The sequence below is a fragment of the Kryptolebias marmoratus genome, linkage group LG7, assembly GCF_001649575.2.
Source record: "Kryptolebias marmoratus isolate JLee-2015 linkage group LG7, ASM164957v2, whole genome shotgun sequence".
NCBI classification, from domain to species: Eukaryota; Metazoa; Chordata; class Actinopteri; order Cyprinodontiformes; family Rivulidae; genus Kryptolebias; species Kryptolebias marmoratus.
The window spans coordinates 6,048,169-6,069,147 of record NC_051436.1 but is presented as its reverse complement, the minus strand read 5'-3'; the positions used below and the strand labels follow the sequence as shown (position 1 = coordinate 6,069,147).

At 40.9% G+C, this 20,979-nt stretch overlaps 2 protein-coding genes across 5 annotated transcripts in view; one reads left to right on the top strand and one right to left on the bottom strand.

Annotated features, from left to right (window-relative positions):
- Positions 1 to 11,519, top strand: part of LOC108234853 (leucine-rich repeat and fibronectin type-III domain-containing protein 4) — a 48,570-nt gene extending 37,051 nt beyond the window's left edge. For all 3 annotated transcript variants that reach the window (XM_017414399.3, XM_017414396.3, XM_017414398.2), the window contains one exon: positions 10,031 to 11,519. In XM_017414399.3, coding sequence (XP_017269888.1) covers positions 10,031 to 11,327 — 1,297 coding nt within the window. In that variant the 3' untranslated portion in view covers positions 11,328 to 11,519. The remainder of the gene's footprint in view (positions 1 to 10,030) is intronic.
- Positions 1 to 20,979, bottom strand: part of pcxb (pyruvate carboxylase b) — a 393,092-nt gene that overhangs the window by 159,178 nt on the left and 212,935 nt on the right. The gene's annotated exons all lie outside the window — the stretch shown is intronic.

Below are 20,979 nucleotides of genomic sequence, written 5' to 3'. Positions count from 1 at the left end.
TCTGAAAGACCGAATGGGTTCAATCAGAGTCAGACGGGGACGAATGGGTGAATATAGGACGAAAATAAGGCTTGTGAGAGATCTCAAGAGGTAGAGAACAGAGACTGAGAGAGAAGTGGAAGATAGATGATTGGCTACACCCAAACCACCTTAGGAGAGAGATTGAGATAAGGGAAGGATGGGTGACGAAAGACAAACTGACAGGGAGTGAAGGCAGAAAGAGGAGAGGTGGTCCCAAATGCTCCGTGTAGCCAAAGGAAGGAGGTGAGATGTGAGATGTTTAAACCCATCACTGAAACAGAATAAAATAAATTATTTAAACTAGACAGCAAAGGAGATGAGAAATGATTGAGTTTAAAGAAATTTAAGAAAACAGAAGGGTGGAAATAAAAAAAAAGGGGGCCCAAATGAAATGAAACACAAATGAGCACAGATTCTTAACAACCCCACGACACAGTTGTGGCAATCACATGTAGAAAACTAATTAATTGATTGAATTAAATGAACTGAGTGAGATCTCGGCTGCCTTTCTAATCAGCTCTGTTAATCCCTTAATAGAAAATACACTGCTGTAAAAGGGAACAAGATTGAAATTTAAAGACTTATTATCTCAAACAATCAAGGGAGAAAGCACATACCTGGAATATGTCTTAAAAGACAAAACAAATGCTTTGTTAATGAATATCTTTGACAAATTACTAATGAAAATTTAGTTGGACCAATAAAAAATAAACAAATAAAAATGGGATTTTGTTTTGCAAAGCTTGAATTGGACAGAAACTGTTTAATCTGGTCCTCAGCTGCCTAATTTATGCAATCTTTATCTTATTTTACGGAAACCATTAGCATTAAACTATCATCTGCTGAGTTATACATCCATTATACACAAAAGAGGTAAAAAGAAATTTAAAATCTCAACCTTAGAGGTGTTTAAAAGCTCAGATTGTGTCCATACCTAAAACTATTTATTCAGTACCCAGTTGAAAAGCCTGAACATTTCTACCTTACCTGATATGACCACTTTTCAAATAAAGTGTCATGCTTGTATTTTGGTCCAAAAGTTTCCTTTTTTTTATAAGCTTTTTTATTCAGAAAATGGCAATATGTAGAAATTTAAGAACGGCGTGGATGCGGGGGATAACTTTCCTTAAAAATGTCATTTTCCTAAACTGAATTCACCTCCTAAGGAGTAAAGAATGACAAGTAAAATATCCACCCAGTAAAGTAGCAAAAGTTAGAGGATAGAAAAGCTTCAGCTGTGAAACTAAAGAAAACCTACTAATGGACAAAACAGGAGTGAAATAATTGATAAATAAGAAACAAACTGAGGTGAGTTGATCTAAATCTCAGGAGGGAGAATATAAGTGATTTGAAGTTTAATTAAACCGACTAATTAAAACCAACAAAACAGCTCAGATTGTTTGAGATGTCTCAGAAACAGACTAAATAGCTATTTTAAATGCAAAATGGAGATATTAGCTCTTAAAGACAAATAAGTATAAGCTTTAAATGGGAGATAAGACTGAAGGCTTTGAGGTAAAAGCATAAAGAACACGAGTGAATCAGTCTCAGGACAGATAAAGAGGCAATCAAAGGAGGCAGAATTAGAAAGCGAGTGCACCACAACGCTGCCAGGAATTTACAGTACAGATTTATATCAGGCTATCAACGTGCAAGAGCCAGCTGAAATATAACAGCTGGCAAGCCCAGGTAAACACGAGGTAAGCAGCAGGAATCTGGTGTGTAAATCCAAATGGAACAAGAACAGAAGAGAGATTTCCAGGCTTCTTTTATGAGAGATTTATATTCATTGTTTTGTGTTTGCTTCAGCAAGTAAAAAAAAATGCTTAGCCAGTCTAAATTGGGCCAAGAACGCAGGAAGACGGGGAGAAAACGGAGGATTTAGGAATCAAAGCCAACAAACACAAACAGATAAAGCAGCTAGTCTGATAAATGATGAAAATGTGGCGCGTTTAAGAGAAACGAGACCAGAGTAAGAGTTATACGAGCTGCACAACAACAGAGCACATTGTGCCAGAGTTAATCTTTTTTTTTTTTTTTTAAAGGTCAGCTTCTTGCCTCCGTTCTAGCGTTGCTGATGCTGATCTGCGACGGTGCCAGGTGGCTCTCAGTCCATCGACCTTATCGCTCCTCCGTCACAATCACCCGAGCTGCGCGCCTGGAGTTTTGCCATAATGACACAGAACCACGTTTTTGGTGGTCCTCGGGCAGGGGGGATACCTCAAAATAAGCTGGCTACGTGCAAGCAAGTAATTACCATACCTGCACGTCTTTATTTCACGCTCATAAATACGGCCTGTGAGGAGAAAAAAAAAAGATCTTTAAGGAAAATTCATCTCAACCAGGGCTGTGATACGGAAGCCGAGAGAGGACAAGTTTAGAAATTTATTTTGACGACGTTAACAAAAAGAAAACAACTTATTTATATAATTGTGAGAGAACAACTTGTTTTCAGAAGATAATGAGCTGCTTTTGTTAAAATGGCTAGAAAATATTTCGAAATCACAAATAAAAAGGGAACTTTTTCCACTAGAAATCAGGATTGTTGCATCATTAACCGATTCACATCAACGAACATCCATCCTGGATCAACGCATTACTGTTAAAAGATCTCCGGGTGTCATGGCGGCGACTGCGAACGATGAAACTGCAGCTAACATAGGAACCGGTCACTTTTGGTACATCTTGTTTGAGAAAACAAATCTTGCTTCTTCTTTTTGACGATACATCATGACAAGAACAGTTTGAGACAATTTTTAAAAAAGCCAAATCGTGATTATGAGAAAATCAAAATTAAAGGCTCAATATCGCATATTGAGTTTCAGTCCAGGATCATCTTATGTTAAAAAAATGACGGCGGTGGAATTTTTGGGTTAAAACCTTAAAAATATTAAGCGATATTGCAAGATGACTCACAATATGCGTTGTAAATGACTCTCAGCTACTACCACTTCAAAATTCTAGCAAAATATCTGCAAAACTGACTGAGTTAGAGCAATTTTGTGTTTGCTAATGTTGATTAGCTGTCGTGGCCATCTTGAATTAGATGGATCTCTAAACTTTGGGAGTTTCGTTAAAATCCACCCAGTAAATCATGACAAAAACAGCTTGAGACAATAAAAAAGCCAACTCGTGATTAAAAGAAAAGGAAAATTAAAGGCTCAGCATTCCTTTAAAAGGGACGCATATCGCTCGCCGCTTTATGTTAAGAAATGACGACGGTGGAATTTTTGGGTTAAAACCTTGAAAATGTTATGTGATAATGCAAGATGACTCACAGTTTGTGTTGTAAATGACTCTCAGCTACTACCGACTTCAAAATTCAAGCAAAATATCTGCAAAACTGACTGAGTTAGAGCAATTTTGTGTTCGCTAATGTTGATTAGCTGTCGTGGCCATCTTGAATTAGATGGATCTTAAAAGTTGATGAGCTGTAGATGTACATCCAATCATTACTGTGGTAGTTTTGTTAAAATCCGCCCAATAAATCATGACATATTTTGCTAACAAACAGAGCTGATGCCAACAACTGATGCTAACGTTTTAAGCAAAGATCTCTTGCAAGTATAAGTTGTGAATGACTCCCAGCTACTACCACATCAAACTTTAGCTCAGTAACTGGAAAACTGGCCATTATTTGTGTTTTCTAGGCTCAGTCGGCGGCCATTTTGATTTGGGTTTGCTCAAAAAAGGTAGTGAAATGATTATTTCCTGTTAGCTAATGGCAAAATCCTAAACAAAAATCTTACGCTCAAAATATGCTTTGGGCAGCAACGTCTGCAAAATTACAAATGTACATAATCATTGTTCCAACATTTATGGTCTAAAGTGTAAAGATTTTACTTCAAGATCAGAGCAAACAGCTAAAAGCTAATCAAGTTGATCAAGAAGCTTGGTGCAAAACCAAAAACCACCCAACATGAAGTCTACGCCACCTCTCAGAGCGTCACAGCAATATTCTGCTGCAGAACTATTTTATAGGAAATACATTAAAGTTTACAGGAGCTGTTTCTGACTCCAGCCCCTTTGTGTATAATACATTATAATATAATATGCAATATATCCACAGATGCAGTCTGTTGCTTTCTATTGTGCTCATGATTTTTAAAGTAGAGACATTTTTAATAAAGCACCGCTGGGAAATAAAACCTGATTCGACACGTCATCGGGCCACATTTCTTCGACACTTGCAGACCAAAGAGGTAAATTCTGATTAGGTTTTTATAAGTGCAGGTATGCAGGAAGGGTTTTCACAATTTCCACAATTACACTCCAGTCACAACAGGATCAACCTTCCTGCGGGGAAGTCAAAAGTGCCAAGTTTGGCACGTCGTTTAAAAAAGGCAATGGGAACAATGACGGCGACGAGAGCGAGAGTGAGGAGGAAGTTGAAGGAAGAATCACGCGGAGTTTTAAGAAATAATGAGCATTTTTCATGGCCGAGTCTAAGAAGGTGGGGGGGGCGCAATTAGAAAGAACAAGGGGGAAAGTTGGACGTTCGCGGAGAAAGAGCACGCTGAGCAGACAGTGAGTGGAGAACATGCTAATGAGGCGCAGGAGGAGAGGGAACCGAAAGAAATAGAACCTGAAAATTAAGTCAAAGGACGTCATTTTCTGCTGCTAATTATACAACAACTTCGGCTAATATTTGATAGAGTGCTGAGCTGAGCTATAAATATATCTAACTGTGTAGTATGCAGCGTGTATACTTTACTCCCCTGACTGCAATCAATCAAACATCCTGAGATGCTTTCAGTTTTTCTGTCACACGCAACTCTTTGTATTGCTGAATATGATACTTCTGGGGAATCTGATACAAGAATCTTAATTTAGCTGGGAAACAAGAACAAGAAATCACACAAGAAACAAGATAAGTGCATCTGCTGAGACAGGGATTGATTTAAAAAAGGAAAAGTTCAGAGATAAAACAGGACTGAGGCGTGCAGAAAACGATGGAGGAAAAGCAGGAAATGAAGAATAAAAAAAAGAGCAAAAAGAGACTGAGGGAAGGGGTCGAAATAGGGTTTAGTTGTACCCTTTGGGAAGAAGTAATTAAGTGTTAAACTAGTGTGTCGATAAATGTGTCAGCACAAATCAGAGGCAGAGGAAGGAGGGAACAGGGGAAACAGTCAGCACTTTATATATGCGTGTCATTTTATATGATACTACGGAGTCAGAAATAAGGAGTGATGGATGCTTTCAGTTAAAAAAGAGACAGGTAATAAGGAGATGCAAATAGTGGATCAGGATGAGAAAAAAAAAATAAAACTAAATCAAACATTTTGAAGAATATTAAAGTGAAACTGCAAGATTAAAAAAAAAAAAAGAGACAGAAGAGAGCATAAAACAGAATCTGGAGAAGACTGACAGAAAGGCAGATAAAGGAAAACAGAAGAAGCGAGTGGTCCAAATCGAGGAGGACAGCCAATGAGACGGTAAACAGTTCAACGAATCGAGACCAAACAGGGAGGAAGGAGTAAACGGACAAAGGAAGTGACATGAGCAAGAGGAAACAGGCGCGGGATAGATGTCAGCCAGGGGGAGATAATTGCTTTGTTGTTCCTCCTCGACGTGCTTTCTCCCCTTCTCATCTGAGCCCAGTCCTGTCTGATGCCAGACCACCAAACTCAGCACAAATAGGGACAAGGAGGAGGAGGAGGAGGAGGAGGATACAAAGAGGGGGGGAAAAAAAAATGAGCGAAACAACTCCTCTCCTTCATCCCTCTCTCCATCTCTTGGATTCTAATTATTACTAATTTCTGCGTCTGCGGCGTCTCGTCTGCTTCACTTTCCTCCTGCGTCTGTGTTTACGACGGTTTTTATCCGCGCGGTAATTAGAATCACAGAGTCGGTCGCTCTTTGTGTGTCGGGAGGCAGCCGCGGTAACAAGGACAGCGAGGGAACTTTAACAAAACAAAAAAAACTGCTTAATAAATCGCTTCGTTTGATTTCAGACCAGCACACCAGGACAAGAACGTAGATCATCTCGAGAGCACTCAGGTTCTCGATGAGCATCGTTACATTTGTTAGGGATTTGAATTCAACACAATACGGCTCAGACCAAAACACAATGCGGTGAGTGGTGGTGAATCAGCATATCAAAGATGCATGTGTTTGTGAACGCGTCCGAGTCGTCCATGTATATTTTAGTAAATATGCCTATTTTTGTTGCTGCCAGCATAGTAAAAGATTCACAATCTCATCAGGGACAGAGGAGAAGACAGAAAGCCATGAGAGGAGGGAGGAGGAGAAATCAACAGAAGCTGCAGGACGACGAGAAAGAGAGGGAAGGAGTGGAGGTATTTAGAAAGAAAATGATGGAGAAAAGAGAAGGAGGAAGACGAGGAGGAGAAGGAGGAGGAGTGACCTTGGGTGCTAAATCATGCTACATGGTTACTGCTCAGGCTAATAGAGACATAGTGCAGTGACAGAAACGGAGAGAAACTCGGAGTTCAGGACGAGCCCCGAACGCATCGCCGGAGGATCTGAAGCAAGAAAAGATGACTGACTAAAAATACACAGGAAGTAAAAAAAATTTTTAAAAAAGGAGGTTCTACTAATCTTAAACAGCTAGAGGTAGTAAAAATACACACAAAACAAAAGCTCAGGACTCAAGAGTGTAGGACTGTCTGGTCAGGGGGGCCAGAAAATTTATAGTGATGGTCGGTGCCCCCCCCTAACATCCCTAATGTGCCGCAGGGCAAACAAACGCCCTTAAAGACCCTCAGAAGAGAGTATCCATTTGAGTTCAGCTCGAATAGACGGAGCAACTCAGGTCAGTTTAAAAGCTTGGAAAAGTCTGAACTGAGAAAGCTTCTCGGATGAATAAACATCTTCAACCAACGAGAAAAGTCCAAAAACTCTTAGGTTATAGATCAACACCACTATATGTGCTGTATGACTAGTTATGAAGCCCGCAACAATTATGCTCGTTAAAGAAGATTTACCATTGGACATTAAAATGATGCTTTTTTTAAAAAATGGTTAAGGATAATCAACTAATGCACCAAAAAAATCCAACAAACAAACAGTGGCACACATCAAATTAGACATTCCTATGTTTGTTGTGTCCCAAAAATATCTTCCTGTAGGAACAGGACAATTCTAGCCATTTTATTTGTGTTCGCTATGGATAACTGACCGTGATAACGCATTAAAATACCAAATTACAGTGATTTCTGTGCCAGTAAAAGTTTCCTAACTGAGAAATCATTTGTCAGTATTTGTGCAAGCTCAGCTCATACGCCGCAGTTTGAAGTAATATCTAAAAAGGTCCAGGCAGCCTTTTCAGACCTCCCTCAACCTCCACCACCTTCCCTGTATCTGTCCACAGATGTGAAACGGGATTTGTTTTTTGGAAAATGACTCAAACGTTGGATCACATTATTATAAACCTACTGATAGTCCAGTTTTTTTATACCGTGGACACCAACATTCCTTCAGCTTTTATGCTAGTTAATTTAAATCATCAATCCAGCCACATATAAGGAAAACACTGCATAAACATGATTCCAGTAATGCCTTTTTCCTTGCATCCAATATTGCATGTAGCATTGGAGCTATATTAATATGAAATACTGAGCGAAGAAAGGGATCCTAAAGGGCACAAATAACCAGTATACATTTTAATTAACAATAACTTGTGTCGTTACAGTACATCACACCACACTATGGTCGGGTAGGGTGGTCTCTGGCTTAGAGTGCCTATCAATTATGCTTGGACACATAATGGCTGCGACACCACTGTGATATTTCTCAGGGCCTTTTATATTCTTACAATATGACCAAGGGCTTTCAGCTCGGAATCTGCAGCAGCTCTGAGAGTTGTGACTGTTGTATATTTCCTGCTGAAAATCTGATTGAGTGACCACTGTTATTACCACTGAGCTTTAAAGGGGGTAACTCACAATCCTATGGTGTGACTGATTGGCCCCGGAGTCCTTCATTTTGTGTTTTCAACCCTGACATATTAGACAATACTGCCATGGCTTGACTTTAGTCCAGAAAATGTGCTACTCATGGCTGTGGGAATAAAACAAAGTGGCCAATTTTACGTTTAAATCTTAGCATTTGCTCTGAAGTTTTGAGATTTTTTTTTTGTATAATTGGTGCCAATTACAAGTTCTTTGGCCGAACATAAATTTGATTAAATTAATTTATAGAAAAAGGAATGGATGCCAGTTTTATCGGGGACTACACGAGACAATTCTGATGTAAATTCAAGTCCTTTGAAAGGAAATCTTAGCTGATATTGGGGAAATTAAATAGTTCAAAGGTTATAAGGAGCTGCAGGAAGGCACGCCTTTGCTAAAATTACTGCACCGTTGAGTTTAATAATGAGCTTTCGCCATGGTAACAGACATGTTTGCTGCAACACTGAGGTTAACGGGTAGGTTTGTGATTGTTAGAGGGGAAATTTAACATAATGACCTCTGATCATTGTAGATTTTAATAAGAATGCCCCTAGTTTCTGCTCAGATTATAGCTGAGCTCTAATTTACAAACAATGTTTTGTAACTCTTTATAAAAAAAATAATATTTTATCTCAGCTGAAACTTAGCAGGGGAGATATTTTTGCTACAATATTCTTTGCAAAAAAACCCCTTTGTATACAATATCTAGGCTATGGTTACTATCTTGAGTATTAGTTCAGTAAATTTCTTTTTTTTTGTAACTTTTAAGCCTGGAGAAGTCAGTAAAAAGCTGTGATCAATATTCTTACTCAGAAAAGCCATGACTAAAAATCTATGCCATCTGCCCTGCAGCTTGCCTGAAAGTAGGTGCCTCTGATTTCCCAGCTAACTTTGCATTATTAAACATCTAATCCCATCATCCCATCCCATCAACACCAATATAAATATGCATGAGAAGCGTCAATCAGGATGGTTTCATTTTGTAAAACTTGATTATGTGACGGTAATTACAGCCAATCTGAAACCAAAGGGAAAAAAAACTGCTGCAGTCCTCGGTGACTTTATTTTTGAATGAATTTTAAATAGAGTTAGGTTCAGAGGCATAAAGAAGAAGCTCCCCGGGGCGTCTGAGTCATCCTTGATGGCATTTATGGGATGTAAGTCAGGTCTGAGGGGAGCAGAATGGATAGAAACACATTATACAAATAGGATATTTAATGCCGAGTGAGAAACCGGACAGAAATGTCGAGGAGGAGAGAACGCGCACAAATATACTTATCCCAGAAAAGAGGGTTGAAGCAGCAGAGGACAAACTCAAACCAATCAATGCCACGCACTTCAGGTGGGCTTCAGTGTCCCACACATACTTATCAAAAACATGCACTTATTCCTTACACGGGGAAAAATCCCCACAATGAAACAAGCAGAACATAAATGATATAAAATGAGGGCCTCCTGTTTTTCCCCCCCTTCTCGATTTAGTTCACCTCTTCCCTACTTGTTAGTTTTAACAGCTACTCAAACACTTAAAACGAGGACACGTTTAAAACACTCCTCTCTTCATTATCCCACACAAGCACTCATTACAGACAAAATCATCCGCAATCAAATTCACAGCAAAGTTTAGATTGTTTTTTCATCTCGACTTTATTGTAATTCAAGCACTCGCTGTTAAAACGTAAAAAGGCCACTTTTACATGTGAGGTTCAACAAAATGCCTTAATGTCTGCTTCCTGCGGGGATTTAAGTATGATCACGCACACTTTACACACCAACTGCTCTCTAAACGAGCAGACAGACTTCTCTTTTAATGTCTCTTTGGTGCGCTCTCCATCAATGGCCTCATTTTTCCTTTCCCTCCCCTCCCCTTCTTCAGTATCCACCCGGTGTTCTTTCTAGCCATCCTTTCACTCCTCATTTCCTCCGCTTCTCCAATATTCATCCGTTTCTCCTTAATTCCACTAAAAGATTACTCTAAATATTCAGGTCACGCTTCATGTAACTGCATATTATTCTGCTTTCACCTCTGTGCAAAGTATTCCTGCTCAGTTAACTAACAAAACCTTTTTCTTTTTGTTTTCTTAAATCCTTTTTAGAATCCTGCCATCGACCAGTGACCGTTTCCTGTTGAAGAACCTGGTTTCTGGTGTGGACTACAACCTGTGTGTTCTGGCCATTTTTGATGACTCAATCACATCATTAGCGGCAACTAAAGTTCTCGGCTGCACAACGTTCTCCACCAAGGATGTTTACCCAGCATGCCGCTCTCTTCAAGCCCACTTCCTGGGTGGGACGCTCACCATATTGGTTGGCGGTGTCGTTGTGGTCACCCTGCTTGTGTTTACCGTTGCGCTCATGGTTCGCCACCGCGTTTGCAACCACGGAGATCACATAATATGTCACAATGGCAACACTGAGGCGGGAGGCGGGGCCTGCTGTCAGGGGGGAGGAGTGGGAGGTGGGGATAAGGGGGGGAACGGCGGTGGATGCTACCAATCAAATGGCTCCGGAGACATGATGATGGTCGTCCTGCCCAATGGTCTGCCCTCTAAGAGGGGAGTAGAGAAGGGGAAAGATAAGGACAAGGAGAAAGATGCAGTGGATTCCGCTTCCCCCGTCCCTCCAAAACTGCCCCCAAAGCCCAGGGCAAAGCCCAAAGTCAACCTGGAGCAGTTTTTATCTGCTGGAGGGGTGGTTTCCACTACAACAGGAGCAGGAAGTGAGATGGCACTGGTAGTGAGGCAAAGAAAGGCATTGCCGCAAAACCTAGAGAGTGACAGAACTCCCCTTTACTACTCTCCTTCTCCTCCATCCACACTGCCCCGGCAGTCACGTTCCAGGGACCGCCCAAATCCCCGTCTGGAGCGAGAACTGACAAATCGAGCCAGTTTCTCTCTGGCTGCACCCCTGAGAGACTCCGAGCTGTTGGACTGGAGAATCACACCCAGAGGTAGGGACAAATGGAACTCCTCGCAGGCTTATCAGAGCCCTGGATCCCCTCTAAGCCCTGCCTGCGGGACTGTTGGCAAACGGCGGCACTCACTAGACATGGGATCCTCTGTTGCCCTAGCAACTGATGCCGCTGCAACCGTTGCCAGGCGCTATGGCGCTGTAAGTTGTGCCAAGCGGCTGAGCGTGATCTGGACGAGACGGAGCCAGTCGCTTCACGGGATGCTGGTGCAGTGTGCTTCGGCGACAAGCACGACCTCCTCGACAACCAGTGACGAGGGCGAAAGTGGCGCGAGCTTCGGGGGCCAAGATTTCAAACGGGGATACATCCACGCTTACAACACCACTAACTCTAACTCAAACGCTGGAATTACAGCCGGGAAGGCAAAGGACAGGAGTAGGGAGACGGGGAATGTTGAGGATCTGGAGGAAAGCGTTGTATAGTGTGTGTGGGAGAGAGCGCAAAACGAGGAATGGAGAGTTCTGCGACTGAAAAGTTTGAACAGGATGTCGATTAGAGAAGGCGAAATTAAAGGAGCAGAAATGAAATATGAGGCAACTGTACATGGGAGCAGAGATCAGAATGAGGGAGACGGGTCAAATCGGGACAAAACCAACTTCTTTGCTCAGCAGGAAGTTCAGAAAAAATGAGGGGGTAAAAGAAAAAGTGCCACTGAAAGTGAAAATTTTATTTTAATTACACCCCTCAGGCTCAGATGTAAAGAACGGAAAAAGTAACAAAAAGCTAGACTAAAGCAGAAATGGTCATTGCGAGTGGTATTAGGGCTGCACAATATTAGAGAATTATGCAATTGTGATATTACTGAATGCGTCTGTGACAATAAGAGTTGCTATAAACCCACATTTTCCTCACGCCTCTGTTTGGTCATCACGGTGCTCACAATGCTCGGTGTTTTTAAGCATTTAGGCCACTACCATCACTCGAAACATAATAGTCTATAATTTAATGCAGTACGAGCAGTTCTTGGCGATACTGACCATGTGCACTTTGACATTGCAATAACAAACAAATTTTCAAAATATTGCGCAGCCCTAAGTGTTATGTAGTCAGAGATGGTCTGAGCTCAGCTTGGATCTCCGTAAAGCCCTGACAAAAACAGAACTACGCTTTTTTTCCCCTCTCTCTTAACACTTCACTCCTCCAGAGTCCACTCAACCAACAACACAGCATCATGAGGATTTATACTGGATCAAAAACAATTCCACCACTGGTAATACTGGAAAAAACCTTCTTTTACAAAGAAAACGGCGGGGGAAATGTTTGGTTGGAGTAGCCCAAATTTCTTAATTAGGTTTTTGACTTTGACCTTGACGGCCCATTCTGAAACTCTTTTCCTAAAATGCATTGAATGTGACTTGTGCGTCCTTTGGCGTCTGGACAAGGATTTCGGCTGGCTGTGCTCGTGGATTATGGGAGTATAAATACAGAGCCTGGTGGACTGGACATGATCAATCGATATGAACCGAAGGGGAGGGGAATGAGCGGAGCAGACATTATTAAAAGAAAAATATTAGGATCACAATGGAGTCAATATGGATTACAAAATGGAGGGGACAGGAGGAAGATGGAACATATGAGTCCATCCACTTCTGAAAGACAACATCATACTGCATGTCGGATAATGGAAACGAATGAATAATGCTAATGGCTGCATAAGTGAGCGTGCATTAATGGAACAAAGACTGGATGTGTGTTTGGGTGCACAAATGTATCTGAATGTCTGTGAGGGGCCAATCCAGTCAGACTCCATCGATGTATAAAATGTTTAATGCTTTCTGGACACGCTGTAGAAAGTAGGAATTTGCACATTTATGATAAAAGNGGTCTATAGAAACTGAAGTGCATTGTTTGAAGGTTCTGGAGACAGGCATTACAGATGGATACATTCAGTAACATAGCATGGTCAGAGAGCACAACCCGGTGAAGGAAAGTCCAACTTTTCAAACTCATTTTGTGCGACTTTAGATTTCTTTGTGCCACATGGGTTCAAATGTTCAAACCAAACGGATGAATGTCAGGAAGAAGGCAGAAAAAACCAACAGAATCGTCATGGAGGTCACTACAAAAAAATAATAATAGAAAAAAAAACATCATTGGAAGATTCTTATGGACTACAGAGACTCAAACTATCAAAGAAGAACAAAAAAAAAAAAACAAGAAAACTTGAAAGTACATATATATATATGGTCTATATATAAAACGTTACTTGTTGCACCATGTGTTTCTGTTTTTCAGTTTTTTTGGGGAATGATGTTAGGATCAGACGCAAAATATGAAATGTGTGATTTCTGTTTGTTCCTTACAAAAATTATGATTCACGATCAGAACAAAAACACTGACGAATAGTTGATAAATCGAGCTCAAAGGACAATGAATAAGCACAAAGAACAAAACAACCAGGAAAGTACAAACGTCCCAACGCACTGACTCAAACTGATGCCTATTAAAACAGAGCCAATTAGATTTATAATGACGACTTTTTCCCATTAATGTTGTTTCCTTTGTTTTGATTTCATTTTGCCAAAGTGAATATTGTTCTCTGGACTTGATATAAATAATAAAAATTACACATATGGAACAAAGAGTGACTGATTACCATAACAATTAGGTAGCGTGATATGTTTGTGTGCGTTTGTTTACAAATGTACTTTTACACACAATATGTGCTGATCTGAAAATGTATATAAAGAATTCAAACTATATTTTTTTGCCGTGGGGTTTTGTAAATCACAGAAACAAGATTTCAGGCTTTCAACAGCGAATTATTTTAATGCAACTAAATAATCGCTACTGCTTTACTTTTAAAATTTAGTCTGGAAACCAAAATTCCTGCAGACTTTATGAACATATGTTGGGTTTAAGGTGAGCCTCTGATGGAAATGGGTTTTACTGTATGCACAGAGAAGGAGGCAAAACTTCACTTTATTTGATTAAAGTATCTCATAAAAAAAACCTAATAATAGGCATGAAATAGAAGCAAACACAGCAGGCTTATGAGACAATTTCCATTACAAAATTCCATAAGATTACTTTGTTTATTTTCAGGCCATATCTGAAATCTGAGTATAAACATTTACAGGAAAGGTTTATTGGATGGTTTTGTAATGCAGTGGCTGACATGTCTGCTATATTCTGACAGTTTTTTATTATTATTTTGCCAAATATTTGCTAGAAGATTGCAGTTCTAGGTGCTGCAGCTCCGTACAGATGAGATATGCACAGAATCTTAAACGAGCTGCAACACATTAAACTGATAAAATCTCTGCTCAAAGAGGAAGTAAACCAACTGTGCTACAGATGCTGAAACATACACGTGATGATTCCTACATGCTCACTCGTTTTTTTTAGTTTTAGAGTTTTTAAAATCACCAACTCCAAAAACAAAGACTGTTAAAGCGTTGACGTCACTGTGACTTTATTTTCTAAACTAATAATGTAAAAAAGTCCTCCGTTTGTTTAAATTTTTATCATTTAAAATATATTGGTGATTAAAAAAAAAGAAATTTATGGCATTTTTAAGAAAATAGAATAGAAAAAAAGTGTAAAAATATTATTTTAATGGTCTCCTTTTTATTTATCCAGAACTGGAAAATACTAAATTCTTCATCTTTCAGACTTTCCAGAACTACAGAGGAAGCCCTGACAGATATACAAGCAGGGAGATTAAAAAAAAAACAACTTAATAGACGTACAACAGCAGTTGAATTAAAAGAATCTCAAAGAACAGAAAAAACAAGAACAGAACAAGAGCTGAACTGACAGAGAGAAGAGAAAGTAAAAGCTGTCAGACTAATGGATCGTGAATCTTATTACCAACCATATCTGCTGGTTTCACACAGTCTAAGCTAATTTGCGACGAGATCCTTTCATTGCTACCTGCAGGTGATTTTAACACTGATCGAGCAGGAAAGCAAGATGTGCACTCACAGCAAACTGCAACTGAGCACAGCTAATTAAACACCTAAACACATAACTCAGTGTAACAACAGGCAGCATCTCACATGTCTGCTGGTAACAACGTGACTAACGGCGATCGCGAAGTCGTCACAGACGAGCCTTCGAAAACGTCCCAAAACATCTGTGGGATTCTCAGTTTCCTGGTACGGGTTGGTTTCATGCAGGGATGGCTGCCAAGGTGTTTGCACAGCTTGCAGAACTGTATTCTAGGTCATGCACACACAAATGGGCCGCGATTTTCAAAAAACTGGCAGCTCAGAACGCAGCCACGTGAACTCGCTGGTCGCAAACACGATTCAGTGGGAATGGAACGGAAAATTTGTCCGTTTTCTCGCAAATCTGAGTCACCAACTAGTCTCCAGCAGTTCCAGCCAACAGTGAAATGCTACCCAAACATTACAGAAACCAGAGGACAAAACTAACATTATTTACTTAATATAATCAGGTGATTATGTGAACAACTGAAGGTGCAGACCTCCATCCCACCGGCTGTGAGGATTTAGGATTCTCAGCAGGCATGTACTTGGTCTACTGTTTGGTCTTGTTCAAGACAGACACACACAAAAAAAATAAAAATCTCTCAACAGCAAGTTGAAGGGAACCGAATGCTTAAAGCCAGTTTATTCAGATCTGGATGAAAAGTCATTTGTACTTTGATCAAATTTTAGAACAAGTGTCCTAAAGTGAAATGAGGCTTCAGATCTGGGATAAATGGTGAAGAGGGGCAAAAATATATTTTTTCTTATCCTCCCTTTCATCTACCTCTCCTCTTGGATGTCTTTACTCTCTATTAAACCCTTTGAAGATAAAGCTAAATGTCCAAGGTGGAGAGTGAAACAGAGAGGGGAGTAATGTACGAGTGCTGACAACTACGGAAAGACCGACAGATGAGAGAGGAAGGGGGCGAAGTCATTGTGTTTAATTTTAGTTAACACTGGCCTCTGGACACCCACAGCTGAGTGTGCATGTTTCTGAATGTGTTACAGAGGGGGAGAAAAGAAATACAGTGTGGTCCTGAGAAAAATGTGTGTGGGCTGTCATTTTTTAAAGCACTCAAGTACTTTCAGAACACAGATCTGATCACATGACATGCATAAAACGTTTGGGCCCTTATGGAAAAAACCCCACACTAATATAAGAATGTTTTACATACTTGAACTCTAATTGGTATTTTTATTTAAATAATATTGCAAAATGAATGAATGGAAGTCTTTATTTAATGTGACCACGCTTTGCCTTCAAAACCTTATGAGTTCTTGTTGGAGGGAAATCTGTAGGTAGGTTGTTCCAAACATCTTGGAGAACTTAAACCCAGGATCTTCTGTTGATTTAGACTGTCTCAGATCTTCCCGTCTATTCTTTCCATCCCAGAAACACCCCGACATTGAGATGAAGCACTTTGTTGTCCATCATCACTTCCAGGACCAGTTCTTAAAAGGCATTAATGCCCCTTTTCCACCGGCTCTAAAGGTCTCGGCTCCACTCTACTCGGCTCGCTTTGCACACGTTTCCATCTGCATTTTTTCGAGGCCGGTTTCTGCTTCTTTGGTCCCTGGTTCGGAGTAGGGCCAGCCGGGCCGGCCCTGCTTTGGTGGGCGGCGCAAACTTAGCTCCTGTTCCCTCATTGGTCGTGGGTGTGACCAGATGCAAGCATAAAGAGCGAACGGTAGGAATATAAACAACAGCGTTAGCTTACCCTGCAGCGTTTCTGCCGTCTGTCCCCCAGCTGAAGGCGCTGTAAAGCCTGAAATCTCCGGCGGATAACAGCTGTCCTACTCCGCGCAACAATGGCGGCATCCAGAGCGTTTCTTCCACTGCGCCTCTCTTCCTGAAGTCTCAGGAGAATCCCCATAAGTTTAGAAAACAGCAACAACACAGGGCCAACGTTGTCCATAACGCTTTCATTGTTTCCACAAATGGCGCCAAGTTTCGGTAGCACAACCGAAACTTGCGCCCCCACCGCCCCCCGCAACAAGGAGGCGTTCCTCTGCTACCAACCAAACTGGCCAGTGGAAATGCGTTGCATTTTTTTATAGAGCCGAGTAGAGCCGAGTAGAGCGGGGCTTCTGTTGTGGAGCCGGTGGAAAAGTGGCATTTGTTGCATGATTGGGGTCATCCCATCGGAATGAATTTAGAGACAAACTGAGGCATCTGTGATAATCCAAAATAGATAAGTAGCTGCTTGTATTTTACAGCTCTGCCAACACAGTTAATGATGACCAGATTTTTAGTCCATTTACAGAAACGCAGCCCCAAACTTGGAGGGAACCTCCACCATGCTTCACTGTTGTCTACAGACACTCATCACTGTACAGCTCTCCGGCCCTTCGGTGAACAAACCGCCTTCTGCTACGATCAGACAATTCAGATTTTGACTCAGTTTAGAGCGCCTGCTGCCCTGTTTCTGCACCCCAGTTTTTTATGCTAAGCGGACTTGAATGGCCTCGTTTCTTCGTCAAAGTTTCAGCTTTTTTGATCACAAGACCACTTCTGGTCAGACTTCTCTGGACAGGAAGCGACGGTACCAAAGTCCAGCAGGTTTCTATCAGTTCTGAGCTGATGGTCGTGGCTGACATTTCGAAGAGGAGTAAGAATGACATGTCCTTCACCTGGTGCATCAGGTTTCCTAGGCCAACAATAGCATCTATAGGCTTCAATGTTGTCCGTTTCTTTGGGTCTCTTCAAAACAACTTGGAAAGCCTATCTTGAAGCTCCACTGTACGTCACGATCTCTGCCAGAGAGAGACATTTCTGATGTAGTCTAGTAGTAATGGTGGTATAGTCTGCTGTAGTGCAACTATCTTGTGTCCTCTTGCTGTGCTCAGTCTCACCTTGGTCTGACATGAAACTATTCTGGCTGCTCCCAACCCAGTTTAAAGCCTCCTATAGACGGTTCTGTTACAATTAAAAACTTTTTAAAGCTACATGATGATGGTCATGAGTGCCTGTTTGGTTTATTTGGTCATAAATCTAACGATAAACCTACAAAATCCTTGACTTATGTAAGCATTCCTAGGATAGTGGGTGCAAAAGGTGGTCACACCAAATACTGATTTCTCAAAAGTCCTTGTTAGCTCACTTTGCGTGTTATAAATTTAAACTGAAAAAATGAGCCCATGTTGTTGCTTTGACGCATTTTTACGACACCTGCCTATACCTTTCGCTTTATTGTACGTGTGTGTGTGTCAGGGTGGCGGTGTGTGTAAAATATTTCTTCTCCCTCCTGAGTTTCAGACACTGGGCAGTCTGAGTGTTAGATAGTGCTCCAAATGTGAGACCATCAGCAGCGACGGGGGAAATAAAGGAGAAAGAAGGAACAGCCGACTGTGTGTGAGGGTATGAGGGAGTGTGTGTCCCCTGACATCAGGTTAGAGGGCAATTTAATTTGAAACTCATAAGTGGCCCTATTACAGCAAAACCGAGTGTGTGCTACGGTCACCTCTGAGGATGTGTGCCTTTTGTCTTCATGTGTATGAGAGCACTTATGTGTGACGGGCAGGAACAACACAGAGCAGACCTCCCTCCCTCCCTCCTTCTGCTTTCCCTGCTAGAGGCAAAACCCTGGCCCAATCTGAATAATTAAAGGAATGCTGAGTAACGTGGAAAAAAAAAAAACTACAGAATAACCCTTGAACAAACACAGATGCTTAATTGCACTCAGATAACTCTTTACCCGTCATGTCTCGAGGTTTGCGTCTGCTGCGAGTGCATGTGGGCCTGCAGACATGAACTCCCACAGATATTTGCGGCTCTGATCAAAGTATGATGCATTTCCTCGCAGTGCGCTGAGTAACTGCTGAGACATCACGTCTCAGCTGCTGGAGGTGGAGTTCCCATCCTTTAATAAGACGTCTGTTGGTTCATTTCCCAGCTCACATGTCAATGAATCCTTGGGGAGGACACTGAAATATAATAAATCCCTACTTCCTCTTGAACTGGAAACCAGCTCCATCAGTGCAATTATTAGTCTATGATAAATAATCGCAGCTAATTAGAGGTGGATTGGTATTAAATGAGTTTTTTCCGCAGGGTGTCTGGGCTCTACTTTAGAGATCGGGTGAGAAGCTCGGTCATCCGGGAGGGACTCAGAGTCGAGCCGCTGCTCCTCCACGTCGAGAGGCGCCAGCTGAGGTGGCTCGGGCATCTGGTGAGGATGCCTCCTGGACGCCTCCCTGGTGACGTCCCACCGGGAGGAGGCCCAGAGGAAGACCCAGGACACGCTGGAGGGACTATGTTTCTTGGCTGGCCTGGGAACACCTCGGGATTCCCCCGGAGGAGCTGGACCAAGTGGCTGGGGAGAGGGAAGTCTGGGTCTCCCTGCTTAGACCCGACCCCGGATAAGCGGAAGAAGATGGATGGATGTTATTAAAGCAATCTGGTATTAATTTAAAGGCGTAGCATTCCTTGAGGAAACTCGTATCCCCTGCTGCTCTTCATGTCAGCATTTATTATCTTCTGATAAAAAGGGACGGAGCTGTTTTGGTCAAACCTTGTAAATGACATTATGTGTGATCTCACGCGATACTGTGACACCTAAAGAGATGCGATCGTGACTCTTAGCTCAATACATGACGGAGTTGTAACCATTTTCTGTTGGCTGAGATCAATTAGCTGTGGTGGCCATCGAAAATTAATCAGTTGTAGACGTGCAACCAATGATTTTCTGAAGGTTTCATTAGAATTTGTCCCGTGGTTCAGGAGATATTTTAGTAACAGACAGATACACACACAGAAACACACAGACACGGGGCAAAAACATCGTTTGTCTCTGCCTTTAGGCAGCGGGCCATAAAAAGTGCGAGCTGACTTCAGCTCTCTTTTAAAATGACTCCATTACACCTTTTACTCCAGAACTTTACTGAGCATCAAGTTCACTTAGCAGCCAACTTTGTAGCTCAAACTAACTTCGACACAGCAGTAATGTGTTAATAAAAAAAGCTGACAAACGCACACATATATGAAGATTAATTCAAGTGTAGATTCAGAAGAGCATTGATTTAATACTTGCGTGTTTTTGTGAAAATTCCTACATCAACCACGTAATTTCTGCAGGATATTTTTTAAAACAAGCAAAGTGATAGTACATTTTGTAATACCATAAATTTAGATAAAACACCATTTTCCTTAAACCTTTCTCTGCTGTCTTGACGCTTACCACACTTTGAACATCTAAATATAGATACATGTTTTGAGGGCAGTAAGAATCCATCCGATTGGTCAAATATATTGTTGTCATGCAGCGTATAAACGCAAAGCATTTGGAAAATATGTTGGGTTTTTTGCACTTTAAGCAGACAGTTGTGACGTTAATATTGTGTACCAAATAAATGCAATAAAAATGAAAACATATTCTGCAGCTCTAATAACCTTAGGTAAGACAACAAATCTTTCAAGGATAGAATTAATTGAGAAAATTACATTTTTGACTAAATTGAAAATAATTTTCTACATTTTAATCAGTTCTTTTGGCAAACAAATAGTTTTGGAGATTTTTAGCCTTCTCCTACAGAATACTGAAGTGTTAATCCTAATTTTTTGATCAGAGACAAAAAAACAATCCTTTCTAAACAAAATAGTAAATTCTGAAAAGAACCTCTGCTTTAGAAACCTCACAACATGCATCTTTTCTTTTTTCTTACAGTTCACAGGCTGTAGAGAACAAAGTAAAACCACATTTCAAGTAGAATTTACAGAAAATAAAAAAAAGTCACCATTAAAGCGGTCTCTACACTTCTATGTATGCACATCAGGAGTAAATGAGTTAGTCTTTTGCTTTTTAATATGCCTCTAAAACACAGCAGCTCTTTGACCCCTTTATGCATATCATCCTCCTATGATAGAAAACTGATTTAATTTAGCAGCAGAATAAAAAAGTTGTTCATTTACGTTTACTTTTACACTGAAAATACCCTGAGCACTCGGCATAAAGAACCAACAACGAGACAATCTCCATTTATGTTGGGTTTTTTTCCTTGTTGTAGCTCGAAATGATAAATACAGACTGCCAGGGCACAGGGGTCAATGGTCATAGCCATAAATATTACCTTACATCCAAATCTATAGATTGTGAAAGGATATTAATGCACTAATTCAAACTAGTCATGACCTATTACCTGC